The sequence below is a fragment of the Paramacrobiotus metropolitanus genome, unplaced genomic scaffold, assembly GCF_019649055.1.
Source record: "Paramacrobiotus metropolitanus isolate TYO unplaced genomic scaffold, Prichtersi_v1.0 Parri_scaffold0000031, whole genome shotgun sequence".
Classification (NCBI taxonomy): domain Eukaryota; kingdom Metazoa; phylum Tardigrada; class Eutardigrada; order Parachela; family Macrobiotidae; genus Paramacrobiotus; species Paramacrobiotus metropolitanus.
In genome coordinates this window covers 401728-421516 of record NW_026570251.1, presented here as the reverse complement: position 1 = coordinate 421516, position 19789 = coordinate 401728, and the positions used below count along the sequence as shown (strand labels likewise).

The following is a 19789-nucleotide window of genomic DNA, read 5'->3' as shown; positions in this document are numbered from 1 at the left end:
TGCCAAAACTGCCGGTATGTGCGGCTGTACGAGTACACGTTATATCGATCCATTCCTGCAGGCTCCCGTTCATATGCAACATCGCGTGGCATGCCGCTGTTTTTACGTGAGTTTGTGAGTGGGAGATCAGTCTTCATATCTCATGCAAATGATGGTTTTTGCCGCTACTCACCGTGCCTATAATTCTGCTGACGATAATTCACTGTCCTAGCTGTAGCCCGTGCCACAGTGAATCTACCTTAAATTTCTCTTTTCTTGCGTGCTGTCTGCTCATATTATCATGCTTAGAGGTTTCTTTAAACATTAATCACTGTTCAAGTTGCTTATTCTCACGAAGTACTGAACCTTAAAACGCACCGCCGTACATTTGCGGAAATCATGGGAAAATTTCTGGATCTTATTAAAAGCTGTTTGGGACGTGCAGCTCCGCAAGCTCCGCGGCCAGCGCCAAGAAAATACAAACTGTTCACTAAAGACTTCAGTACAAACCCGCACAGCCGTTGGGCGGTGGCCATGTTCCAGGCGGTCACGGACACGGCGAACACTCCCGATGCAAATTTCGTTGCAAGTCCCTACGCGGCAGAAGTCATCCTGACGGCTCTATTTCCTGATCTGAAGGGCCCACTACATTCCATCATAATGCCTCCGGATGTGTTTTATTTTGATGGAAATTGTTATCCCGGATTGGATCAACATGCGGCGACCCCGGACGGTGCGATGAGCGGTGGCAGCGTTGCGTTTTACGATGATAACTGCCGTTTGGAACCTCAGCCCGAGAAAGCAATTGAAAGAGCTGTTAAAGCCGGGTTTATAAAAACGACAGTTGAACGGTTCCTTGAGAAAACGTTTGAGACAACGGGTCAGTTTATCGACGGAAAAATTACCCTGTTGTTGACGCATTTTAAATGTGAAGCGCAGCTACACTGGGTGAATATAGTCGATTTCACCGGACAATGGGAATTTCCGTTCGAAAAAGCAGATACAATAAGCGGAACATTCTACTGTGCAAATAATGAGGAAAAAACCGTGGAGTTTATGAGGAACGAGAATGGCATAATACGATGGTTGTTTGGCAGCAACGAACGACGCGAAGACGATCCGCAAATGATCCTGCTCGACATCGTCGAGGGAAAATTCACCGTTATGCTGCTCTTACCGGCAAAGCGTACTGACGAATTAGACAGCTTAGAAAAACAACTGACCATCGAGAAATTGTTAGAATGGCGACGGAAAAGCGCGCAAGACCTTGCGTACATTGTGATACCAAAGTTCCGTATCAGTTGTGATGTGAATTTGCAGCCGGTTCGGATAGCGTTGGGTCTGAAAAGATCTAATGAACCATCCACCCCGTTTTGTCCCGAGATCTCAGAGGAAGACAGCCGGCAAATGTGTGTCAGCCAATTCCGACAGCAAGTTACCTTTGGCAAGTTAATGATGTCTTTTCGTATGGCTACCAATTTTTGTAATGCGAAATTTTTTGCAGAGCTGGACGAATACGGTATCAACGCAGCGCCGGCTGACTACTGCAGAAAAGAATGGGGTATGACTATGCTGAATGAAAAACCGGATGTGTTTGTTGATCGTCCGTTCTTGATGGTCATTTGGGACGAAATGGCCAACGTGCCCGTCTTTATGGGTCGCATCACTGATCCGAGTTTGTCTGGGTTTCCAGCACACTCATCTAGTTCGACCGCAGCCGGCGAAACGGAAGTGGCGGCTGATCCATGAGGTCCGCACTGAGCTCGGGTTGGGACGAAATAGACAGCGGCTTCGCGATGTGCACTGAAGCCAAAGGATCCTTCTGAAAGTCTGGATTACAGTGTAATTCAGGGTTCTTCTCGGCTCGATTGTTCGTGAGAAACAACTTGCTGAGAAGAATCCTGAATTGGAAACCCTTTTTTCCTAGCAGCAGTTCGTGTAATGTGTATTGGTCATGACCTCGGAATCGTGGGCTGTGAGCAAATCTTTATTGGCAAACCGGTCAAGAAAAGTTGGCCAAGAAATCCTCCAACCATAAGGGGCTTTGCTTTACTAGCAAAGCGTTCGCAAATTATAAGCGTTGTATTAAAATGGTCATGCGGAGTTCGTGTAAAATATTAGTTTTGGAATCCCAGTGGTTCTTAAGCAGCTGTATTTGGAGAACGAATATCAAGCTATTAAGTTAACTTCGTAACCGATAAAAAGTTCAATTATTCTTAAGCCACTGATGGGAGTACTTCACTTTACTGATGTTGACCTTTTATTTCTTTGAATTTAAGTTGCGAAATATAGTGTACTATATCTCTATATCTTGACCAAAAAATCACGATAAGGAAAACATGGGATTCTACGCTAAATACAACAAAGGAGAAAGCGATAAGGAAAACATATGATTTTACGCTAAATACAACGGTAAGGTAGTAATAATGTCTTCCAGGTGAGGCAGTCATATTACAATTGCAGTCCGTCCCCCTCCCCCCCGCATTAATCAAACCTATAGCGAGGAAGGACGATTGGGATATTCGGAAATAAAATCGTATCTCCGTGTAAACTGATTCTTGTCTTTGGAGCTTTCATGACATTAAACAAACTTCAATCGGACACTTTGTATGAGCTTCTGGAACTCTAAAAAAACTGGAGAAAACGGTAACTCCTGATGAGGAAAACGGTCGGCCGGTGGATTAGATATTTTGCGATATAAGAAAAAAACAGCAGTCGCTGAGGCCTGCGGAGACCTACCTGGATTACCATTTACCTTATCTTAAAATGCGTCTTAAAATCATTGCAAATATTGCGTCTTAAAATCATTGCAAATAAATTGGTAGGTATGTTTAATAATGACATTGTATAAAGAAGAAGAGCGGTGTACAGCCCTTGCAGCTTTATCAAACATCAAACGAATGTACACTAAAAAGCACTGGGCTCGGTGCGCCATAAAACTTACCACACACTGAAATAACACAAAAGTAAAAACACAAATACAAAAACTTTGAATAGAAATAGTCTGAAGAAAACATTTACTTTGTTCATTTGTCGGAACAGTTTCGAAGTGAGGATAGGATAGCAGGTCACCTACCGTAAACATTGAATTTCACCCCTGGGGTGCAAAAAAAGTTCAAATGTCCCGCTGTAGGGGGACTTATTTCGGAGAGGGGTGCGCTATTTCGATGGGCGGTGTTATTTTTCGAGCCGTGTGTGCGGAGGGGCCGTTATATTTCAAACAGCTCCGCATTCTGTCTATTGTAACTTAATGCAGTAGTTACCAGTATTTTCAATTAGCACAACCTTGCAAGCAGCATCCCGAAACACTGTCTACAACTGTTTGCCAATGAACACCACTATAATTATTTTCATGCCCGTTAACGGTTTCCCATTAAATCATAGAAATTATTATGAATAAATATGCGGACATTTATTGACGCCCTCGTGGGTGGTAATTTTGGTGCGAGGCATTATTTTTCTAATTTATAGGGAGGCTGGCTCGTTGCGAATGGGGGGGGGGGCTTATTAAGCGAGGAGGTGCAGATTCGTTAATTACCGGATATTATTCGTACTTATAGCGCAAGTTTTTTTGGATAAATGCTTGTTTAAAGTATCAGCAATTTCCAGCAACAGATTCGCTTCATTATTTATAAAAGCGTCCTTTATTATTATTATTATTACAACTACATTAGCCAAACTCCATTACGGATAGTTTATACCCTATAGGCTATAGGTGGAGGACCTGCCGGTCACGGTGTTGAAATCATGGCATCAGCTAAACGTTCCTAAATTTCACAGCCAAGAAGCTCAAGATCATACATACAGTATGCGCTTGTTGCTCCACCTTTTAATGCTCACGTTCGCCTGTTTGTGTGAACTTGAACATTCAGGCGAGCCCCTACCACGCTCAAAGTAGGTAAAAAGTGAGCAGTTGCACATTAAGGAATGGTAATACGATGACCCATTTATTGCATTGAGTAAGGCAGCGTTCAAATGTTACGTAACGGCCATGGGTGGGGGGGGGTGGTCTGGCCGAAGCGTTACGGCTTTGTTACATAGGTAGGGGGTGGGTGACGAGCATGTTACGTTACATTTGGGCACCACTAAAGATAAAGCTGATACTCTACTTTATTTGCAATATGTATGGAGACGAGCATCGCTCACAGAAATACATTCAAATGAAAAAATTGTCCCAGTTGGCACGAGAAGGGACCGTAATATTTTTTATCTGATTAAGCTGATTAATGTTTCATCTTATTACTTCTGGAGCGTACAAAACACGCAAATTTACCAAGTCTATCCTTCCCACACGTTCCCCGATATGTTAGCAATATTTTCTTATGAGTATCTTGCCCATTGAGCTGTATTTAAAGTGAAATGACGATGACTACTCAAATGACGATGAAGTCATGCAAAAGCTAATGTTCGTGATTTTTCTATTAAAATTTTTAGGAAAATTTTTTCGAATTATGGGGGGTGGGGGGTACCGAACCCGTTACGTACGGCTGTAGGGGGTACAAAACTTTGTTCATGAAGTGTTACGGTTGTGAAAAGTTCTGGTCATGAAATGTTGTGGTTGCGAAATGTTGTGGTCATGAAACGTTACGGTTGTGAAACGTTGCGGTCATGAAATGTTACAGTCGCGTAGCTTGCATGGAGGATGTTGCACGGGGAAGCCGAATCAGCAGTCTGCTGAACTGCGTTCAACTGGTGCTGGAGAACAACGGCGCCCGTCTTGATTGCTTCACGTTACACCACCACGGTCGGCGGCGCAACAATACTGAACACTCACCAACACAATTTTGGCGATTACTGTGAAGATCTAGCCCGTCTATACTCAAAGCTAGCACCGGACTGCCATCGCATAACTTGGACCAACGCCGTGCTGTGCCACGGAAAAAAGGTCCTTCGAGTTGATTTTTTGATGTTCGCGCGTGGATTTTAACCATCACAGAATCGATGCCGCCCATATCTGGAACTTGTTCAAAGCACATCTGCCTCCTGTGCCGCCAATGAGCTTGCTTCGAATGGAGCAGTGTATACCGGCAGAAGTCGAAGGAATGTCTTGGAAGACATCCAGGCAAATTACCAGAAGGAAGAATAAATTCTAGGCTTAGAGAAGTTCTGCATCAGCGTGTGCAGTGGTTATTTATTTTGCAGATTCTGGAGGCGTACCAGGGCTGTGATCCGCGGCCCTCTGCCCATTATCACAAGCGGCAGTGGACGGTGGGGGATCTGGAGAGTTCGGACATTCGGAAATTAAATCGAATCTGTCTGTATGTTTTGTATCTGCGGTGTTCAGCTAGGGAATTCGACTTCCCGTGGACCAGCGAAAGCTCTGACGATGAATATTAACAGTTAATCAATGAAATGTTTAGATACTTTAACGAGACAGCAGTCCTGAAGCGTCGCAAAGAGTGTTTCATGTTGCAGTTATTTCGTAGGGATTATTTATCATATTTTATTAAGTTTCAGGCCGGTGCACCGTGCCACTGCACACTATTTGAGTTGCTCGTAATTGACATGCTAGTCTTTAAGGTTTTGTTAGAAAAACCAGAAAGTGATCGTACCCAGACAGAACCGCTTGGCCGAACCGGTGGGAACATCAATGCTGTAATATTATTTTCCGGGAATGTTTTGTTAGAACCTTAAACGTTAATCATTCGGACGGAGTACTGTATCTGGTCGGGCAACAGCCATAAATTTGTGGAAGCAAAGGGAAAATTTCTAGGCGTCATCAACGCGTTGACCCATTCAGCTTGAAAACGGTTGATTGGATCGAAAGGGAATATCAACAAAATCAAATAAAAAACCAGTTGTATTCTAACGGAAAAACTGGCATCCATCCGAAATGGTGTGCCCGTAAACGCCAGCTCGGCGACGGCTTTACACAGTCGAAACATCATTTCTAGCAGTTTTATGTACGCGCCGCACAAAGGTCAAAAAGGCCGAAGTAGCCTGTGCTTTCATCTGACGCGCCGAAACCTCCTCTAGCCAAAGGAAGGGAAGCTTGGAGGGAGCCGCTGCATCCAAATGGATATGCGATTGGATGTTTTATTACTTTTTGTTGGATGGAGAGCGCTACGTCATAATTCATTAAGCGTGGGGAGAATCGGAAATGTAGGGAAAATCGCCGCAAATACTTTTCGTGCTTGTACGGCAGCATTTATGCAGTTCGCAGCCGCGCCAAACAGTTGTAAAACAATGTAAAGTGTAGAGCCACCGTCACACAGAAGGATTAGCTGACACGGAATTAGATTTAAACAGTGAGAGCTTTAAAGAGGTTATTCCGGCTTTGGCACTCCCCACAGCATCTTTGTTCATCAGCAGCAAGAACACCTACGGTACAGTCAGTTTAATCGCAACACTCACTCACATACAGTAATTCAGCGTTACTGAACCGTACACTCTCTGAAATTTATTACTGTACCTACCGGACTACCAGAGTATCCGATTTGTTGCAAAACCATGAACCATCCCGCGCGTACTTTATCGGTAAACCAAAATTTTGGGAATCCGTAAATGGCTACCATAAACGGCAGGTAGCAGACAGCCTGCCACGCATACGAGCCGAACAACAACTTGAACAGGATAAAGCGCTTCCTCTGTAAGGCAGACATTCGCGCTCTTCTGCCCCTTCGGCACGGGCCAATGAAGATTATGCTGTACAGAACCGCTTGAGCCGCCATAGGCAGGTATATTCCTAATGTTCCGTGCATGCTACGGATGTGATTGTTCGTCACCCGAATGTACCCACAATCAAACTCCCGCATCCCGAATAAACTCCCGATTCCTAACAAAGCCGGGATATCAATGGCGGTGCTAATACACCACGCCGTTGCAATAAATATAGCGTTGGCTCGATTGGAGGAAATCATGCTGTACTGATGTGGAAAGATTAACGCGACGAAACGGTTAACCGCCAGAAATAAGGAGCTCCACGTTTCACTGCTGACCATCATCTGGCAGACGAAATGCATCGTGGTACAGTTGATGCCGTTTAGGGAGACACCAAGCCAAACCGCCCACCCGGTGACCATGTAGAACGGGTTGCTGATCCCGGTCTGCAGAACGTGGAGGAGTTGGTGATGGGCGATGAGGATACCGGAGCCGGTGCGTAGCTGCGGTTGCATCATGATGGTCAGCATCAAAGTGGTCGATAGGACCACACCGATGACCGAGACGACGATGAAGATAGATACCTCTGCGATTAGTTCATTGCGACGGATTCCTGCAATCTGGGAAAGGTTGGCTTGCATTGCGGAAATATTCATTGTGGAGTTTAACATAATGCAGTGCAATCGAAAGCTTTTTTTTTCCTGCTATTTGTGGATTGCTACCATCGGCCAAATAACTCCTGAGAAAATTCTCACGTTTTGTAAACAGGCCGTCAATGGCGCTTACTCTACTGCAGCAAAATGTGTGCCATAATACTGTAACGCGAAAAATTTTGAAAAATGGGAAAAACAAAAAACAAGCATACGGATCATAAACTACAAAAACTAAAACACAGCAAATAAAATCTAAACTTATCAACAAAATCTAAAACACTGCATCCAGACTGGAATCGTAATATTGCATAGACAACTGTAACCCTAGACATCAGCAGACAAGATTAAGATCGCGGGAAACCATATCCATGAAACAGATCACATGCCTTCTCCAGGTGCACTAGTTTATCAAGGTTATTAATTCCTGTAAGCAACCGGGATAGGTAATTAACGGCAGTCTGATCTTTAATTTCAGGCGTCTCTACCTTCACTGTCCTCTCTTAATGATATGTTTACCTCCGCAACTGCAGCCAGCGCATCCGTTTCCAGAGACGCGCGGATGTATCGCTATCCAAATTTCAACAGTTGTTGCCTAACGGTTCGGTCGACTGCATAGTGCATACCTTGTCGGCTTTTAGCAGTTACGATGCTTACTGTACTTACAGACACATTTTCCGTACCGATGTGGCTCTTTACTTTTGAAAACAGCACTAACCAGCTCACAATATTAAAGAGAACGAAAAAATTGTCTTCCTGCTCCTACTCTATGTGCTGAAGTACACAGAGATAAATGGCGAAATATTAGAAGTATGGATGGTGCATACCTAGACGTTGTCAGAAAATATATTAATGATGGATAAGAATTTTCCGCATGCAAATATATTTGTATGCTGTCATATGAAGGACTTGGCTCGTGCAAAAAAAGAATTCTTGATGCTAGTGTTGCTAGATACACCATGCAATTATGTATGCAATGCACGCTAATGCATTTACTATTTAGCTTAAAATACGATACTATTTGCTCCGAAATCATGTACTTTGCAGTTTTAATGTTGGTCAACACAACAACCATCGTCGCAGTTAATTATAACGAGATAAAGGTCCTCGATATTCATTCTTATTACTCTTTACATGCAGCAAAGAAATACCAATTACCATAAAACGTGACAGAGACATGCAACTGACAAAATGATGTACGTACCTGTACATGCGAAAATTAGAAAAAAAAATCTTTGACAACAACACTTTGTAGAGTGCGCAATCTACTAAAATAATTGCGACACAGAGTAAAATGCTAGCATTTTGGCATAAAAATCTTTGGCTACACCGTGCATGTTTATTAAACACTTATGTACGTAAATAATGAAAACATACGTGTACAGAAGATTTATAATTTTGGTGCCTACATTTTGGTGTCTTATTTTGCGCCTTGCGTAGTCGCTATTGTTGTTTGTCGCTGCGTGGTTTGGCTTATTTAAATTCAAAATCCCATGCTCACAGTTCACACTTCACCGTACAATACCGATAGAAGTATCGGTTCTACAAATGTACCGTGCAGATATCATGTATGTATTCCACGACAAACGTCGCCAGTATGTTAGGGAACGATGAAATTCCGAAGCGGGTCGGCCAGCTCCAACAGGAAGTTGTCCTCGGTAAGTTCACGCCTCAAATCCACCTACTGCCAACGTAGCGGTTAATAATGCCTTGTTGTATTTGCAGAGGTGGATGAGTATGGCGTGAAGGCCACTGCAGCCACATTCTGCGCACATGAACAACAGCAGCACAGACCGCCAAATTTTGCGGTCGACCGACCGCTTCTAGTGATCAACTGGAACGAAATCATTAATGTTTTTGTTTTCATCGGTCATATCACAAATCCCAGCTGCAACGGTGTCTAGCGAAAAATAGCTCCTGAAAGGAGCTATTTTTTTGCGATGGTTTGCTAGTGCAGAGTTTAGCTTACTTTGATTCACTCAAAGCATAACTTGGTTACCGAAGCGGTAAGTACATAATATAGGTATAATCCTGCAAACAAAAAACGGTACGAAGTAATACTACGTAGTACGTAGTACGTACCTACATGGGTTTTCATCGCCTAGAACGAAAAATTATGATTTCGTCCAGAATGCTTTTTAACCTAGCTTATGCTTAAAAATGTTTATAGCATCCTTTTAATTTAGCATTTGTGTTGGTGAGTTTTGCATGTACATGTTCCATCCGTCTATACGAATGCCCGTTATTTGAAGTAGTATCTTAAAAAATTGTGGAAAAATGATTTTTATTGCGAGCTGACCGGTACGTTTTGATAAAAGTCAAGTTGCTACTTTTCAAACGAATGACACCGCGTTGTGGCAAGTCCAAGATAAATGAAAGCCGTACACGCTTGTTATTATGGTAAAAGCAAACTGAAGCACAGGTCGTTGAAAATTCCACTAAACCGATAAGAAAACCTAATGACGGTCAGTATGCGAGGAAAAATGTAACATAAGCGAGATGAGCTTCGGTTTTATTTATTCGTACTTTGTATACGCAGTAGATTGCTGTTTCTTTAAAATTATTAATATTAATTAATAATTTAATACTGATATGAATATTAATATGAAACAAGTATCTTAGTTGAGCAACCGCTGATGAAGTTGCGGAATTATTTTTTTCGAGCTACACGTTTCGATAAGCATGCCCTCTGCTAAAACCATCAACGACATTTCAGTAATCTAGTTCCGTACTCCGTGGACTCCTGAGCACGTGGACTTTCGAAAGTGAGTATGATAATGTAAGTCAGTTTTAATGTTTACGTTATATCTGACTGCGCTGGAAGCTTGGGACACAAAAACTAAACTCAACACTAAACCGTTTTAAAATTTAAGCCAAACCAAATGCCGACATATTCAACGCAAATCGCAGTGGAAACTAAAGCATCGCGTTTTGCACTAACCATAAGATACCAAGCTTACAATGGTTTTACGTGCGGTGACCAGTTTATGTATGTATTCTGATGACCCTGACATTTCACATATATATGTAATTAATAATTTTAATCGTTTTCTTGATCCTTGACGCCATCATTATGTTCATCCTCTGCGTTGTCTTCTTCGGAGCTATCGCTCATCTGCAATAGGGACTTGGTCGACATCTCCACGAAACGTGACAGAGCAACCAAACAAATCGGGTTTAATTTCCTAATATCCAAGCAATCCAAATTGTTCAGTGTCCATTCTTGGGTCGAATAATTCGCCGAGGGACGTGGATCATCAGATTGAAAGGCTTTCAAAATCTGCAAAACCAGTTACGGCATTATTGCAGCATTATTATTAGCAACGCGATTTGCAAATCACCTCAATAATCGTTGCGCATTTTGTTTTGGATTTGGCCCGGATTGCGCTCGATATACACGAGTGCATACGTCCTTGATCCAATCCACGATCACTGTCAACATGTCTTTCAAACAATCCCCGAACTTGTGCCGTACCGATGAGGTGCGTACTGAAAACGGCATATGGAATGCGGACACAAAATGAGAATGATGCCACATAGTACCGCCAAGTGTAGTTGATCCAGATGATGCGAGGACACCACGGCGCGATACTAGAATACGTCTGCGCCAGATTGTTAAAGTAATCTTCTAAACAGGCGATGAGACAAAAGTTGTGCATGTCGCGATAGTATAATACTAACCGCTCGATGCAAGTGCCGGTTTCTCTTAGCACCTGTTGAATGTAGCCTAGCGCTGCAGCAATTTCACTTCGGTGTTGCCCTTCTGGACTTCGACCACGATAGTTTTCATAGTCATCCCGAAACGGTATGCAGAGTGTGCGCGTACCCGCGGTAATCTGCGTGAGGATGCAGGCGTACGTGACGTAATTACCACCAAGAATGACATCGCCATCCCGGTCATGAAACGTTGCATCGACAACACGGCACAGCTCCGGCAAGCAAATAATTTCGTCCCACAGTGGACAGGTGCGGCGGCAGCGTAGCCGATCAATGGTGCCCATGGACTGGAAGATCTCTTTCAGCAGTTCCGTTGGCAACAGGATTAAGGCGAGTCCATCTGCAGTCACGATTTCCTCTCGTTGTTCGCATTTTTGTGACTTTCTCGGATATTTGTTATTTCTATAGTGCAAAGTATTTGATGTCGGCGCTGGTGGAAATCTGTTGAGATGCTCCTAAGAACATCCTTGTTCTCCTATGCAAAACAAACACCTTGTGTCAATAATATTAGGTTCTTGTACGAACGGGATTTTGTCATCGCAAGAAACATAATTTAGGATAATAATTTATTAGAAATGCCTCTTCATAGACAACGTTGCCATGACTAAGTGCTTCACCGAGTGATTACAGTAGATTTCAGCAAATTACAGCTAACAGAGGAAAGCACGGTCTACATGCTAACTGCAAATTTGTGGGACATCGAACTGGAAGTAATGGTCTTGCATCATTCTCACATAAATAACCCCCTGAATAGCTGAAATATTTGTGCAACCGCGCTAGCGTTGCTTTTGTTTTGCAGTCGTGCGGATCGTACCGCAGTACTTATGTTTTTCCTGCTACTTTACTTACAGCAACCTGATCCAGCATTGACTTCGTATTGTTCCGTTGCAGATAGGTCATCTTGTCACCAATAACAGATACGATGTGCATGGCATTCATGTAATAACGCTGCATTTCCCGACGGAATCGCAGTGCCACCGCCGGCTCCAATGTGGTCCAAAAGCCTGCAGGAAACCAACACGAATGCCGCACAAAATAATCTCGCTGAAGCGCTCTGTTCTGGCGGTCGGTTTCCGAGAGCGGTAGCCGCATCTGCTCGAATGGAAGCAGTAGGCGAACACGATACCCTTCCAGCATTACTTCCACAAGAGCGTGAGAAGAGAGATATTCAAAGCGGTACATGAGCATCTTGGCGGGATACCATTTCCAAGGCTGACTGGGATGTTCGCGGAATAAGGCTTCCACGCTAGGATGATTTTCTCCCGCAGGCGCGGCCGAGAAGCCAACTCCTCTCCACCGCCAGAATGCGCTGTCCAGCCAGCTTGCAGCAGGTGTGTGCTTGCAAGAACTGTCAAGAACATTCTCGTGTCTAACCGGCACCGACCGCTGCCCCGGACACCCGAAATCTACGAGCAGACGCTGCGAACCGTCTTCGGCATTTTCCAAATCGATAACATGGCCATGCTGCACTAGCCCGTCAACTTCCACGTCCACGGCGTTCCATGTGTACACTAAGCGCGTATACAAGTGCATGTTTACCTTGTTTGGGCACGAATATTATTGTTAAGTACCGTATGTTACAGGTCTACTCTGTTAAAAAAGTTCTTTTAAGCATAGATGGGATGGCTGCAACGGAAGCATTGGGAGGATTAGACGTAAACCTGAAATCATGAATCAATTATCAATCTTTCATTCCACACTGCAGACAAAATCCTGTCAAGAGTTGATCGTGAATGATACAAACTCAGCACGTTCGGGGCAACAGACAAGTATACTCAACTGTAAAATTCAAACCCGGCGCGGAAAAACAGAAAACCACAACAAATAACGACACGCGGAGGCACTGCCAACAGTATGCTCTTGTCTGAAGCCGCTGCAGCTAATGTGCGCTTGTGATTTTGCCGCATGCGGCAAGCTCAAGATGGGCGGAAACGATACGGTGGTTGTTCTAGAATAATTACATATTCAACTGACAAACTTTGAACACAGCTCATAGATGAAAATCAACTAACAGTTTGCGGTTGCATCTATGCGATGGGCTGTAATTTTAAAGAGAAACATTTTTTACCAGGGCGTATAATTACAGTTTTATTAGCATCGAAGGGTTTTTCATTCACTGCAAATAGATTCTGCAACCAAAGGTACGCAACCATGTCTCTATTTGCCTGACACCGGAAACAATTTATTCTTATGCGTACGACTGGAATACAGTGGAAATATCTTTAAATATCTTGGATGGATGTGGAAATATCTTTAAACGGAAAACGTGGAGGTGGAAATATCTTTAACTGGCAAAACTGGGATGTGGAAATATCTTTAAATGGCTACGACACCGGTAAAGAAAGCAACGCAGTGAATTATTTGACTTTTTACGCATAGAGTTACAACTATAACACTAATTCTAACTGTGCATTTATGAGTGTACATTGTACAAGTACAGTACATGATGCCACCAGACTATTTAAGAAATTTGCAGTTAAAGTACTACGATTGCCAAAGCCGAAGATTGAGTCTATCTTAATTTTCCCAAGCCAAACATGAGAATAGGTAACGAAGCCAACATAAAACAAACACCCAAGATCCCACACCATTAACCCGTTTCTACTTTGTGACTTCTATCGTCAAGCACTCCACTGTGTTATGCACGAGTACCGTAAGAAAATATTAATAGATCGTTCCATTAACAACATATTTTACCACAGGTATGATGGTGCACATTGGATTCAGGTTTACCCTATAAAAAATTTGCTTACAGTAAGTAGTTTTTATATCATATGATTGTATTAGCAAAACACTGTTCAAATTTCCAAAACGGAATCTGTAAATCACCGGCGAGATGAATTCACTGCCCTTTTTAATCCTTTTAACATCCGCATGCATTTTTTTCCTGTAACTGGTCACAATTTTTGACGTTTCGGTGCCCGCGAGGTCATTGCCAGTGTTCCTTTCACTGATATCCGCATTCGGCTGATGCCCGGATTCGTCATTGGTTGTAAGTTACCCAGGCAGGATAAACATTATTTTTGTGTCTTCACCTTTAAATCCTGGTTAGTAGGCAAGCATAACAGGCAGTGTGTGCCTTTTGACTGTTTTGGATGCTCATTGCTTAATGAATAACATTTTATCTTACTTTAGAATTTAGATGAACCTACATCCGGCAGTCTCCAGAGGATTTAAAAACATCCTAATTCGGTGACTGCTACTTTGGCATAAGTACTGTAACTATACACACATAAAATTTTCTTAAAACCAACTGTAGACTGGTTAAGCGAATACCTAAAGGGGCACGTAGAGCAGTTGCTACGGCTCTCACACATGTAATTTCTCGATGTGTTACGGAGAATTCAGCGCAGTCGTGGGAAGCACTGCTAACTTTCGCTTATTATGTTTTTCGTCTGCCGGGAAAAACCAAGAACGACCGTAGTCAGTCACTTGCTACGCTGATCAAGTCGAATATAGCTAAGTTTGAGTCAGGTGTAAGAGATGTTCCCGTTGCACCCACAAAGCCACAACGGTCTTTCGATTTACAAAAATTTGTGCAGGGAAAAATTCAAAATGGCGACGTTTCTGGTGCTGTTCGCGTTCTTTGTTCCGAGGACGCCTTGGCACCGCGCACAGCAGCCACTTTCGCTGAATTGCAGAAAAAACATCCGGGTGTTAACCCGGATGCTCGCTACCCACCATTGTCATCTGCTCAGAGTGTACAAATTAGCCGTGTAATGCAAAAAGAAATTTTCGAAGCAATTATTAGCTTTCCAAATGATTCAGCTGGTGGTCTTGATGGATTTCGACCACAACACTTTAAGGACCTGATAACTAACATCGCGAATGACAGTTCCGCCCAGCTGTGTGAGCAGTTAGCACTGTTAGCAGATCTCATGTTTTCCGGCCGTGTTCCCAAAGAAATTTTGCCAGTACTCTACGGGGCAAATTTAACAGCGCTGAATAAAAAAGGGGGTGGGATAAGACCAATAGCAGTTGGTAGCACAATACGTCGTATTGCAGCTAAGATTGTGGTGAAACGTGTACAGCAGCAGATGGGCGAAAAGCTTAGACCAAAACAAATGGGTTTCGGTACTCCTGGCGGTTGCGAGGCCGTAGTACATGCAGCACGACGTTTTGTCACGACACCTGCAGATGAAGTGCAAGTTCTCGTAAAATTCGACTTTCGCAACGCTTTTAACACAATTCACCGTGATAAGATGATGCAGTGTGTTCAGTCAGAGCTCCCAGAATATGCCCATTTTGTTAACCAATGTTACCGCGATCCCAGCAGTCTAGTTTTTGGTGGAATGGGATATTCAATCCCAAGCAGGCGTGCAACAGGGAGATCCTTTAGGCCCTTTACTATTCTGTCTATTAATATTATCGCTAATATTGTCATTGGTGTCGCCTTTGAATGCCTGGTATCTGGATGATGGTATTGTCGGTGGCAACCTAGCTGACTTACTGAGTGATATTGCAAAAATCACTGCCACAGCAGAAGAGTATGGCCTACAACTAAATTTAGCTAAATGTGAATTTTTTGTATTCGGTGGCACATCAGAGGAACGCGAAATCGTACGCGAAGCGTTTGCTAAGTGCCATCCGGAATTTCTGCAGCCTGCTGAAAGTGAACTATTACTGCTCGGCGCTCCTCTTTGCAGGCGGCGATTCCTGATGCAATTCTCCAAAAGGCTCAAGATCTACAGAGACTTTCCTCAAAGCTAAGTATACTGCCTGCACATCAGGCTTATTTCCTTTTGCGGACGTGTATCTGTGTTCCTAAAATGAATTATCTACTTCGTGCAAGTCCAACCTGGCTGTGCGGCGACGAATTAGATCAGTTTGATAGCGTGGGCAAATCGGCTTTAGAGGCAGTCACGAACGTTAAAATGGATGGGTTAACGTGGGCTCAAGCATCGCTCCCCGTTTCCAGTGGTGGGTTGGGGATCCGACGTGTGGCAGAACTAGCAACTCCAGCCTATTTGGCTTCGGTTTATGCCACATCGTCCGTGGTCTCAGACATCACCACTGCAACGGAGTGCTATGACTTGGTGCACCAGTTGTGGCAAACAGCCTCGGGTGCTGAGCTACCAGCGGAAAATGTTCGGCGATCGCAGAAAGTGTGGGATGCCGCTTTAGTGAAGAAAACTTGTGAAGTTATTGTGAATACTTTCGCGAATGACGTAACCCACTGTGCGCGTTTGCTTGCAGTTGCGCAGCCGGAATCGGGGAAATGGCTGAACGCTCTACCCGTGCCTTCTCTTGGAACCTTGATGTCGGATGAGAGCTTCCGTGTAGCGGTCGGACTACGTATTGGTGCGCCTATTTGCAGTTCTCACCTGTGCACTGACTGTCGTTTGCCCGTGGACGAATTTGGCCATCATGGGCTCTCATGCAAAAAGAGCGCAGGACGTTTCATGCGACATTCGTCTTTGAATGAAGTGATTCGGAGAAGCTTGGTAACCGCTAATACACCGGCTGTACTCGAACCACGAGGGACTAGCGACGTGGATGAGCGGCGACCGGATGGTGTATCACAGCTGCCTTGGAGAAATGGAAGGAGACTTGCCTGGGATGTGACGTGCGTGGACACGTTGGCCCTGTCTAATGTAATCAGCAGCAGTACAAAGGCGGGTGAAGCGGCCAAAAAAGCGGAAGAAGAGAAGCGCCGGAAATACGAGTATTTAGCTGACGAGTACGATTTTGTTGCGTTAGCTTTTGAGACCTTTGGTGTCGTTGGCCCAGCATGTTTGAAGTTTCTGCGCGAACTGGGCAAGCGGATAATGGATGCTACTGGAGAACGACGCTCTTTCGAGTTTTTGTTGCAACGGCTTAGCATTGAAATACAGCGGGGAAATGCGCTGTCTGTAACGTCGACCGTTCCACGTTCGGACGGTCTTAATGCTGTTTATTTTGTTTTGTAATGTTCCCGAATGTGATGCTTATAACTATGTTTGCCAACTAAACCAATAAAAGTAACAAGCGGGACTATACACATTCAAAATATAGATTGTATACTCGTATAAAATTTCGTCGTATGAACTCTAATTTTTTCTATAACGTCGAACTTCAGTACACATACCGTGTGCGTTGTGTATTTTTTCCACTTTTCAATATTTTACTCTCATCATGGCGCGTGTCGAGTCCCCAGTCGTCGTGCGAGAGCATACTGATCGCTACCAGATCAAGTTTATTCTACGGTGGACTATAGAAGGCGTATCACTACATCGTAACGAAACTGCTATAATTTTTAATGCCGGTATTACCATGGAGGAGCTGTGTGTTAGCAACTGCGATGGGCGCTGGCGCATTGGAGTCAGATCGTGCCGTGTGGACCCGAACAATGCAAGCGACAAAACCCTGGCGGCTTATTTGTATTTGACGGATACGAACCTCGACTCGAAATCATATACAGGACCTAAGCAGTTCCCTGCAGGATTTAGAATAAGGTGAGTTATGCGCGGAAAAAATGGATTTTCCTGCTGTATGAGCCTGCGAGGTCTGCGGATACAGTCATACAGATATACGTAAAGTACAGTCTCTATAGGTATGAAAACGTGGGCTTATCAGGGCACATATTCCGTCTCCAGATCCAGAAAATCTAAATTTTTGCAGAAAGGTAGTATACCTACGTAATATACTTAAAAAAATATTTTCTGTTGCTAAGATCATAACGGGCGTGACCTTTCGGCAAAAAATCAGATTTTATGGATTTGAAGGCGGAATATTTGCCCTGGTTAGACACTAGCTAAATCCGATGCATGGGTTTACGCAGTGCTTCTTAGATCTGTAGCAAATTTAGTTAACTGTATTGGTCTTTATTTTTTTAAAACTCCACAAAATAATTGGCATTAAGAATTTTAGCAACCCCCCTTTATTATTTCGTAGCGTGAGCACGGGGAAATCCATGACGGAAATATTTTCGCATAAGGATCCATACACGCGAACCTTCTGCAATGGGCAAACCGCTTGGGGAAGCCATAAAATAATTCCCCATGCGGACTTCTCTGAGAAAATTCAGGACGACTCCATAACTATCGTCTTGGACGCCACAGTGGAAATTACATCCGAAACATTTCGCGTGTACACCCTGCAGCCACATCAAGAAGTCTACCGGCAGAAATTCTGCCAGCGTTTGGTTGGCATGCTTCCTGGAAAACCTGCTCAGCATTCTGCGGACTTTGTCATTCGTTCCTGTGACGGGCAAGAATTCCCTATGCATCGCTGTCTGCTGATGGCGCAGTCACCGGTTTTTGCCGCCATGCTAACGCATAACACGAAAGAAAAGCAACGTGCGCGGTGTGAAGTGAGTGATGTCGATGGAGAAAGTGTTGCCATCCTGCGTGACTATCTTTACGGATGTGAAACGGGAAAAATCAACCGCGATAATGCGGAAAAGGCTTTGATCATGGCTGATAAGTACGCTGTTGCGGATCTACGGTGCTTTTGCGAATTGATGCTGACCGATAATGTCACCTTGGAAAATGCAGCAAAGTATCTGGAGCTGGCTGAGCAGCTAGAACTGGACACGTTAAAGGAAGAAACGGTTTATGTACTCAGTACGGGACGCATGCGAATTCGAAATTCAGTGAACGGATTCAAGCGGAACTTGATGCCGTCCGCTGCCGCTGAGATCAAAAGTTGCGAAAGCGCGGAAAAGGTCACTGAGGCAATCATGGCTAAGTTTGTGGGGATCGCCGCAATAGGATTCGCTGTGCTTGTTTTCTTAATGACGCAAAAAAAACGTATGCAATTGAACTTGTAAATGTTTGAATAGCACCAATTTTTTCAGTCGCCCTTCTGTTAATACTGCTGAATGCTGATTAACCCTCCAACGCTCACTACCCGAACGGGTGGGAGTTTTCTCGTGAAAACCGGGATTTTCCGATGTAAAAATTCAATTAAGAAAGGGAATTTTTTGTGTGCCTGTACTGACCATAGGTCACCGGCCGTGACATGGGTGTTTAGCGACACCATTGGGCGCAGATGGTCCTAGTCATGAAAACGTTTAATTCTAAAATAATTCGGCGAACAGCAGCTGACCGAAACAAAAACGTTTATCGTATAGTCCATAAAGAGGGCTTCAAAACAAGGGTATTGCAGTGGTCAGTAAACTGACCATTGGTCAGCAAAACTGGAAAATAAAAGAAACGGATTTTGCATGATGAAGTAATTGGGGGTAACTGGACACAACAAATACAGCGATTTTCAACAACCCAATTCTCAAAACAACATTACTTTTCGCATAAGACATCCCGTAACAGTCGTTATGCCACGCCGAGCTGCTTTTACACTGCATGCATGGTGCATGATTGCACTTTTATGGATGTAGCTGCGGCGTTTGGATCGGAAATCAGCGATGACGGACTAGTAGTACGTGCGGAAATGATTCGCTAAAATCCACATCAGCAGTCCTGGAAGCAGCAGCCGCCATCATGAACTCAGCATCGGCCGAATGTTAATAACACACCTGGCGCAAAGGTCACTGCACACTACCGGCCATGTGCCTATTGGAGTATCATCCCGACGTAGTTTTTCCTGCAAGCCTACACCGCTGTAAGGTCCGGTTCGTGTAAAGTTGTAAACTGCAGTAGATCGCACGAGGCGTAAGGCAGACTGCAGGGTTGTCATGCCGATTAAAGTGGTAATTCACTATTGCAGATTACTACGAAACAAGGTTACCACGCTCGGTTATCTTGAAGGTTTGATTGTCCAGAAACGACCACCGATTCGTTCGTCTGAGGGCCATAGCCGACCGCCCAGGGTGCCGCCCAACTAAATTGTTTTTGAAAAAGTTCTGGCAAGCAGAACCATGTTCAGCATGTTAGAAGACCGAACCAACAAGACCTTATCCGATT

The 19789-nt window shown here is 43.9% G+C and overlaps 4 protein-coding genes across 12 annotated transcripts; 3 read left to right on the top strand and 1 right to left on the bottom strand.

The window, feature by feature from the left end:
* Positions 1-140: 140 nt before the first annotated feature.
* LOC129588802 (serpin B6-like) lies at positions 141-2016 on the top strand. Its single transcript, XM_055483186.1, has 2 exons — positions 141-1423; positions 1484-2016. Exons 1-2 carry the CDS (start codon positions 379-381, stop codon positions 1726-1728), a joined length of 1290 nt encoding a protein of 429 aa, XP_055339161.1. The 5' UTR covers positions 141-378; the 3' UTR covers positions 1729-2016.
* An 8060-nt stretch (positions 2017-10076) lies between these two features.
* LOC129588821 (uncharacterized) lies at positions 10077-12783 on the bottom strand. Of its 3 annotated transcripts, none has more exons than XM_055483208.1 (4): positions 12727-12783; positions 11796-12607; positions 10571-11421; positions 10077-10509 (listed from the first exon to the last, which is right to left on the bottom strand). In XM_055483208.1, the coding sequence occupies exons 3-4, from the start codon at positions 11228-11230 to the stop codon at positions 10270-10272; spliced, it is 900 nt and encodes a 299-aa protein (XP_055339183.1). In that variant the 5' UTR covers positions 11231-11421; positions 11796-12607; positions 12727-12783; the 3' UTR covers positions 10077-10269. The 3 variants fall into 3 exon arrangements, with proteins under 3 accessions (XP_055339183.1, XP_055339184.1, XP_055339182.1); XM_055483209.1 differs by having other exon boundaries at positions 10571-10820; positions 10911-11421; positions 11796-12747; XM_055483207.1 differs by having other exon boundaries at positions 11796-12747.
* A 178-nt stretch (positions 12784-12961) lies between these two features.
* LOC129588725 (uncharacterized) lies at positions 12962-16912 on the top strand. 7 transcript variants are annotated; one of them, XM_055483077.1, is made up of 4 exons: positions 12964-13281; positions 13649-13938; positions 14082-14138; positions 15593-16912. In XM_055483077.1, the coding sequence occupies exon 4, from the start codon at positions 15716-15718 to the stop codon at positions 16853-16855; it is 1140 nt and encodes a 379-aa protein (XP_055339052.1). In that variant the 5' UTR covers positions 12964-13281; positions 13649-13938; positions 14082-14138; positions 15593-15715; the 3' UTR covers positions 16856-16912. The 7 variants fall into 7 exon arrangements, with proteins under 7 accessions (XP_055339050.1, XP_055339057.1, XP_055339051.1 ...); XM_055483075.1 differs by lacking the exons at positions 13649-13938; positions 14082-14138 and adding an exon at positions 15493-15506 and having other exon boundaries at positions 12962-13281; XM_055483080.1 differs by lacking the exon at positions 14082-14138 and having other exon boundaries at positions 13649-13700.
* A 286-nt stretch (positions 16913-17198) lies between these two features.
* Positions 17199-18927, top strand: LOC129588746 (speckle-type POZ protein-like). Its single transcript, XM_055483110.1, has 3 exons — positions 17199-17380; positions 17820-18614; positions 18873-18927. The coding sequence occupies exons 1-3, from the start codon at positions 17199-17201 to the stop codon at positions 18925-18927; spliced, it is 1032 nt and encodes a 343-aa protein (XP_055339085.1).
* Positions 18928-19789: the final 862 nt, after the last annotated feature.

What these genes read in the sequence shown, in the direction of transcription:
- LOC129588802 (XM_055483186.1), top strand. Translation starts at nt 379, where the DNA reads ATGGGAAAATTTCTGGATCTTATTAAAAGCTGTTTGGGACGTGCAGCT. An exon ending in CCGACAGCAAGTTACCTTTG is followed by an intron (nt 1,424 to 1,483) that starts GCAAGTTAATGA and finishes AATTTTTTGCAG; the next exon opens with AGCTGGACGAATACGGTATC.
- LOC129588821 (XM_055483208.1), bottom strand. Translation starts at nt 11,230, where the DNA reads ATGGGCACCATTGATCGGCTACGCTGCCGCCGCACCTGTCCACTGTGG. An exon ending in AATGCGCAACGATTATTGAG is followed by an intron (nt 10,510 to 10,570) that starts GTGATTTGCAAA and finishes CTGGTTTTGCAG; the next exon opens with ATTTTGAAAGCCTTTCAATC.
- LOC129588746 (XM_055483110.1), top strand. Translation starts at nt 17,199, where the DNA reads ATGGAGGAGCTGTGTGTTAGCAACTGCGATGGGCGCTGGCGCATTGGA. An exon ending in CCTGCAGGATTTAGAATAAG is followed by an intron (nt 17,381 to 17,819) that starts GTGAGTTATGCG and finishes ATTATTTCGTAG; the next exon opens with CGTGAGCACGGGGAAATCCA. An exon ending in ACTGAGGCAATCATGGCTAA is followed by an intron (nt 18,615 to 18,872) that starts GTTTGTGGGGAT and finishes TACTGACCATAG; the next exon opens with GTCACCGGCCGTGACATGGG.
- LOC129588725 (XM_055483075.1), top strand. Translation starts at nt 13,182, where the DNA reads ATGGATGTGGAAATATCTTTAAACGGAAAACGTGGAGGTGGAAATATC.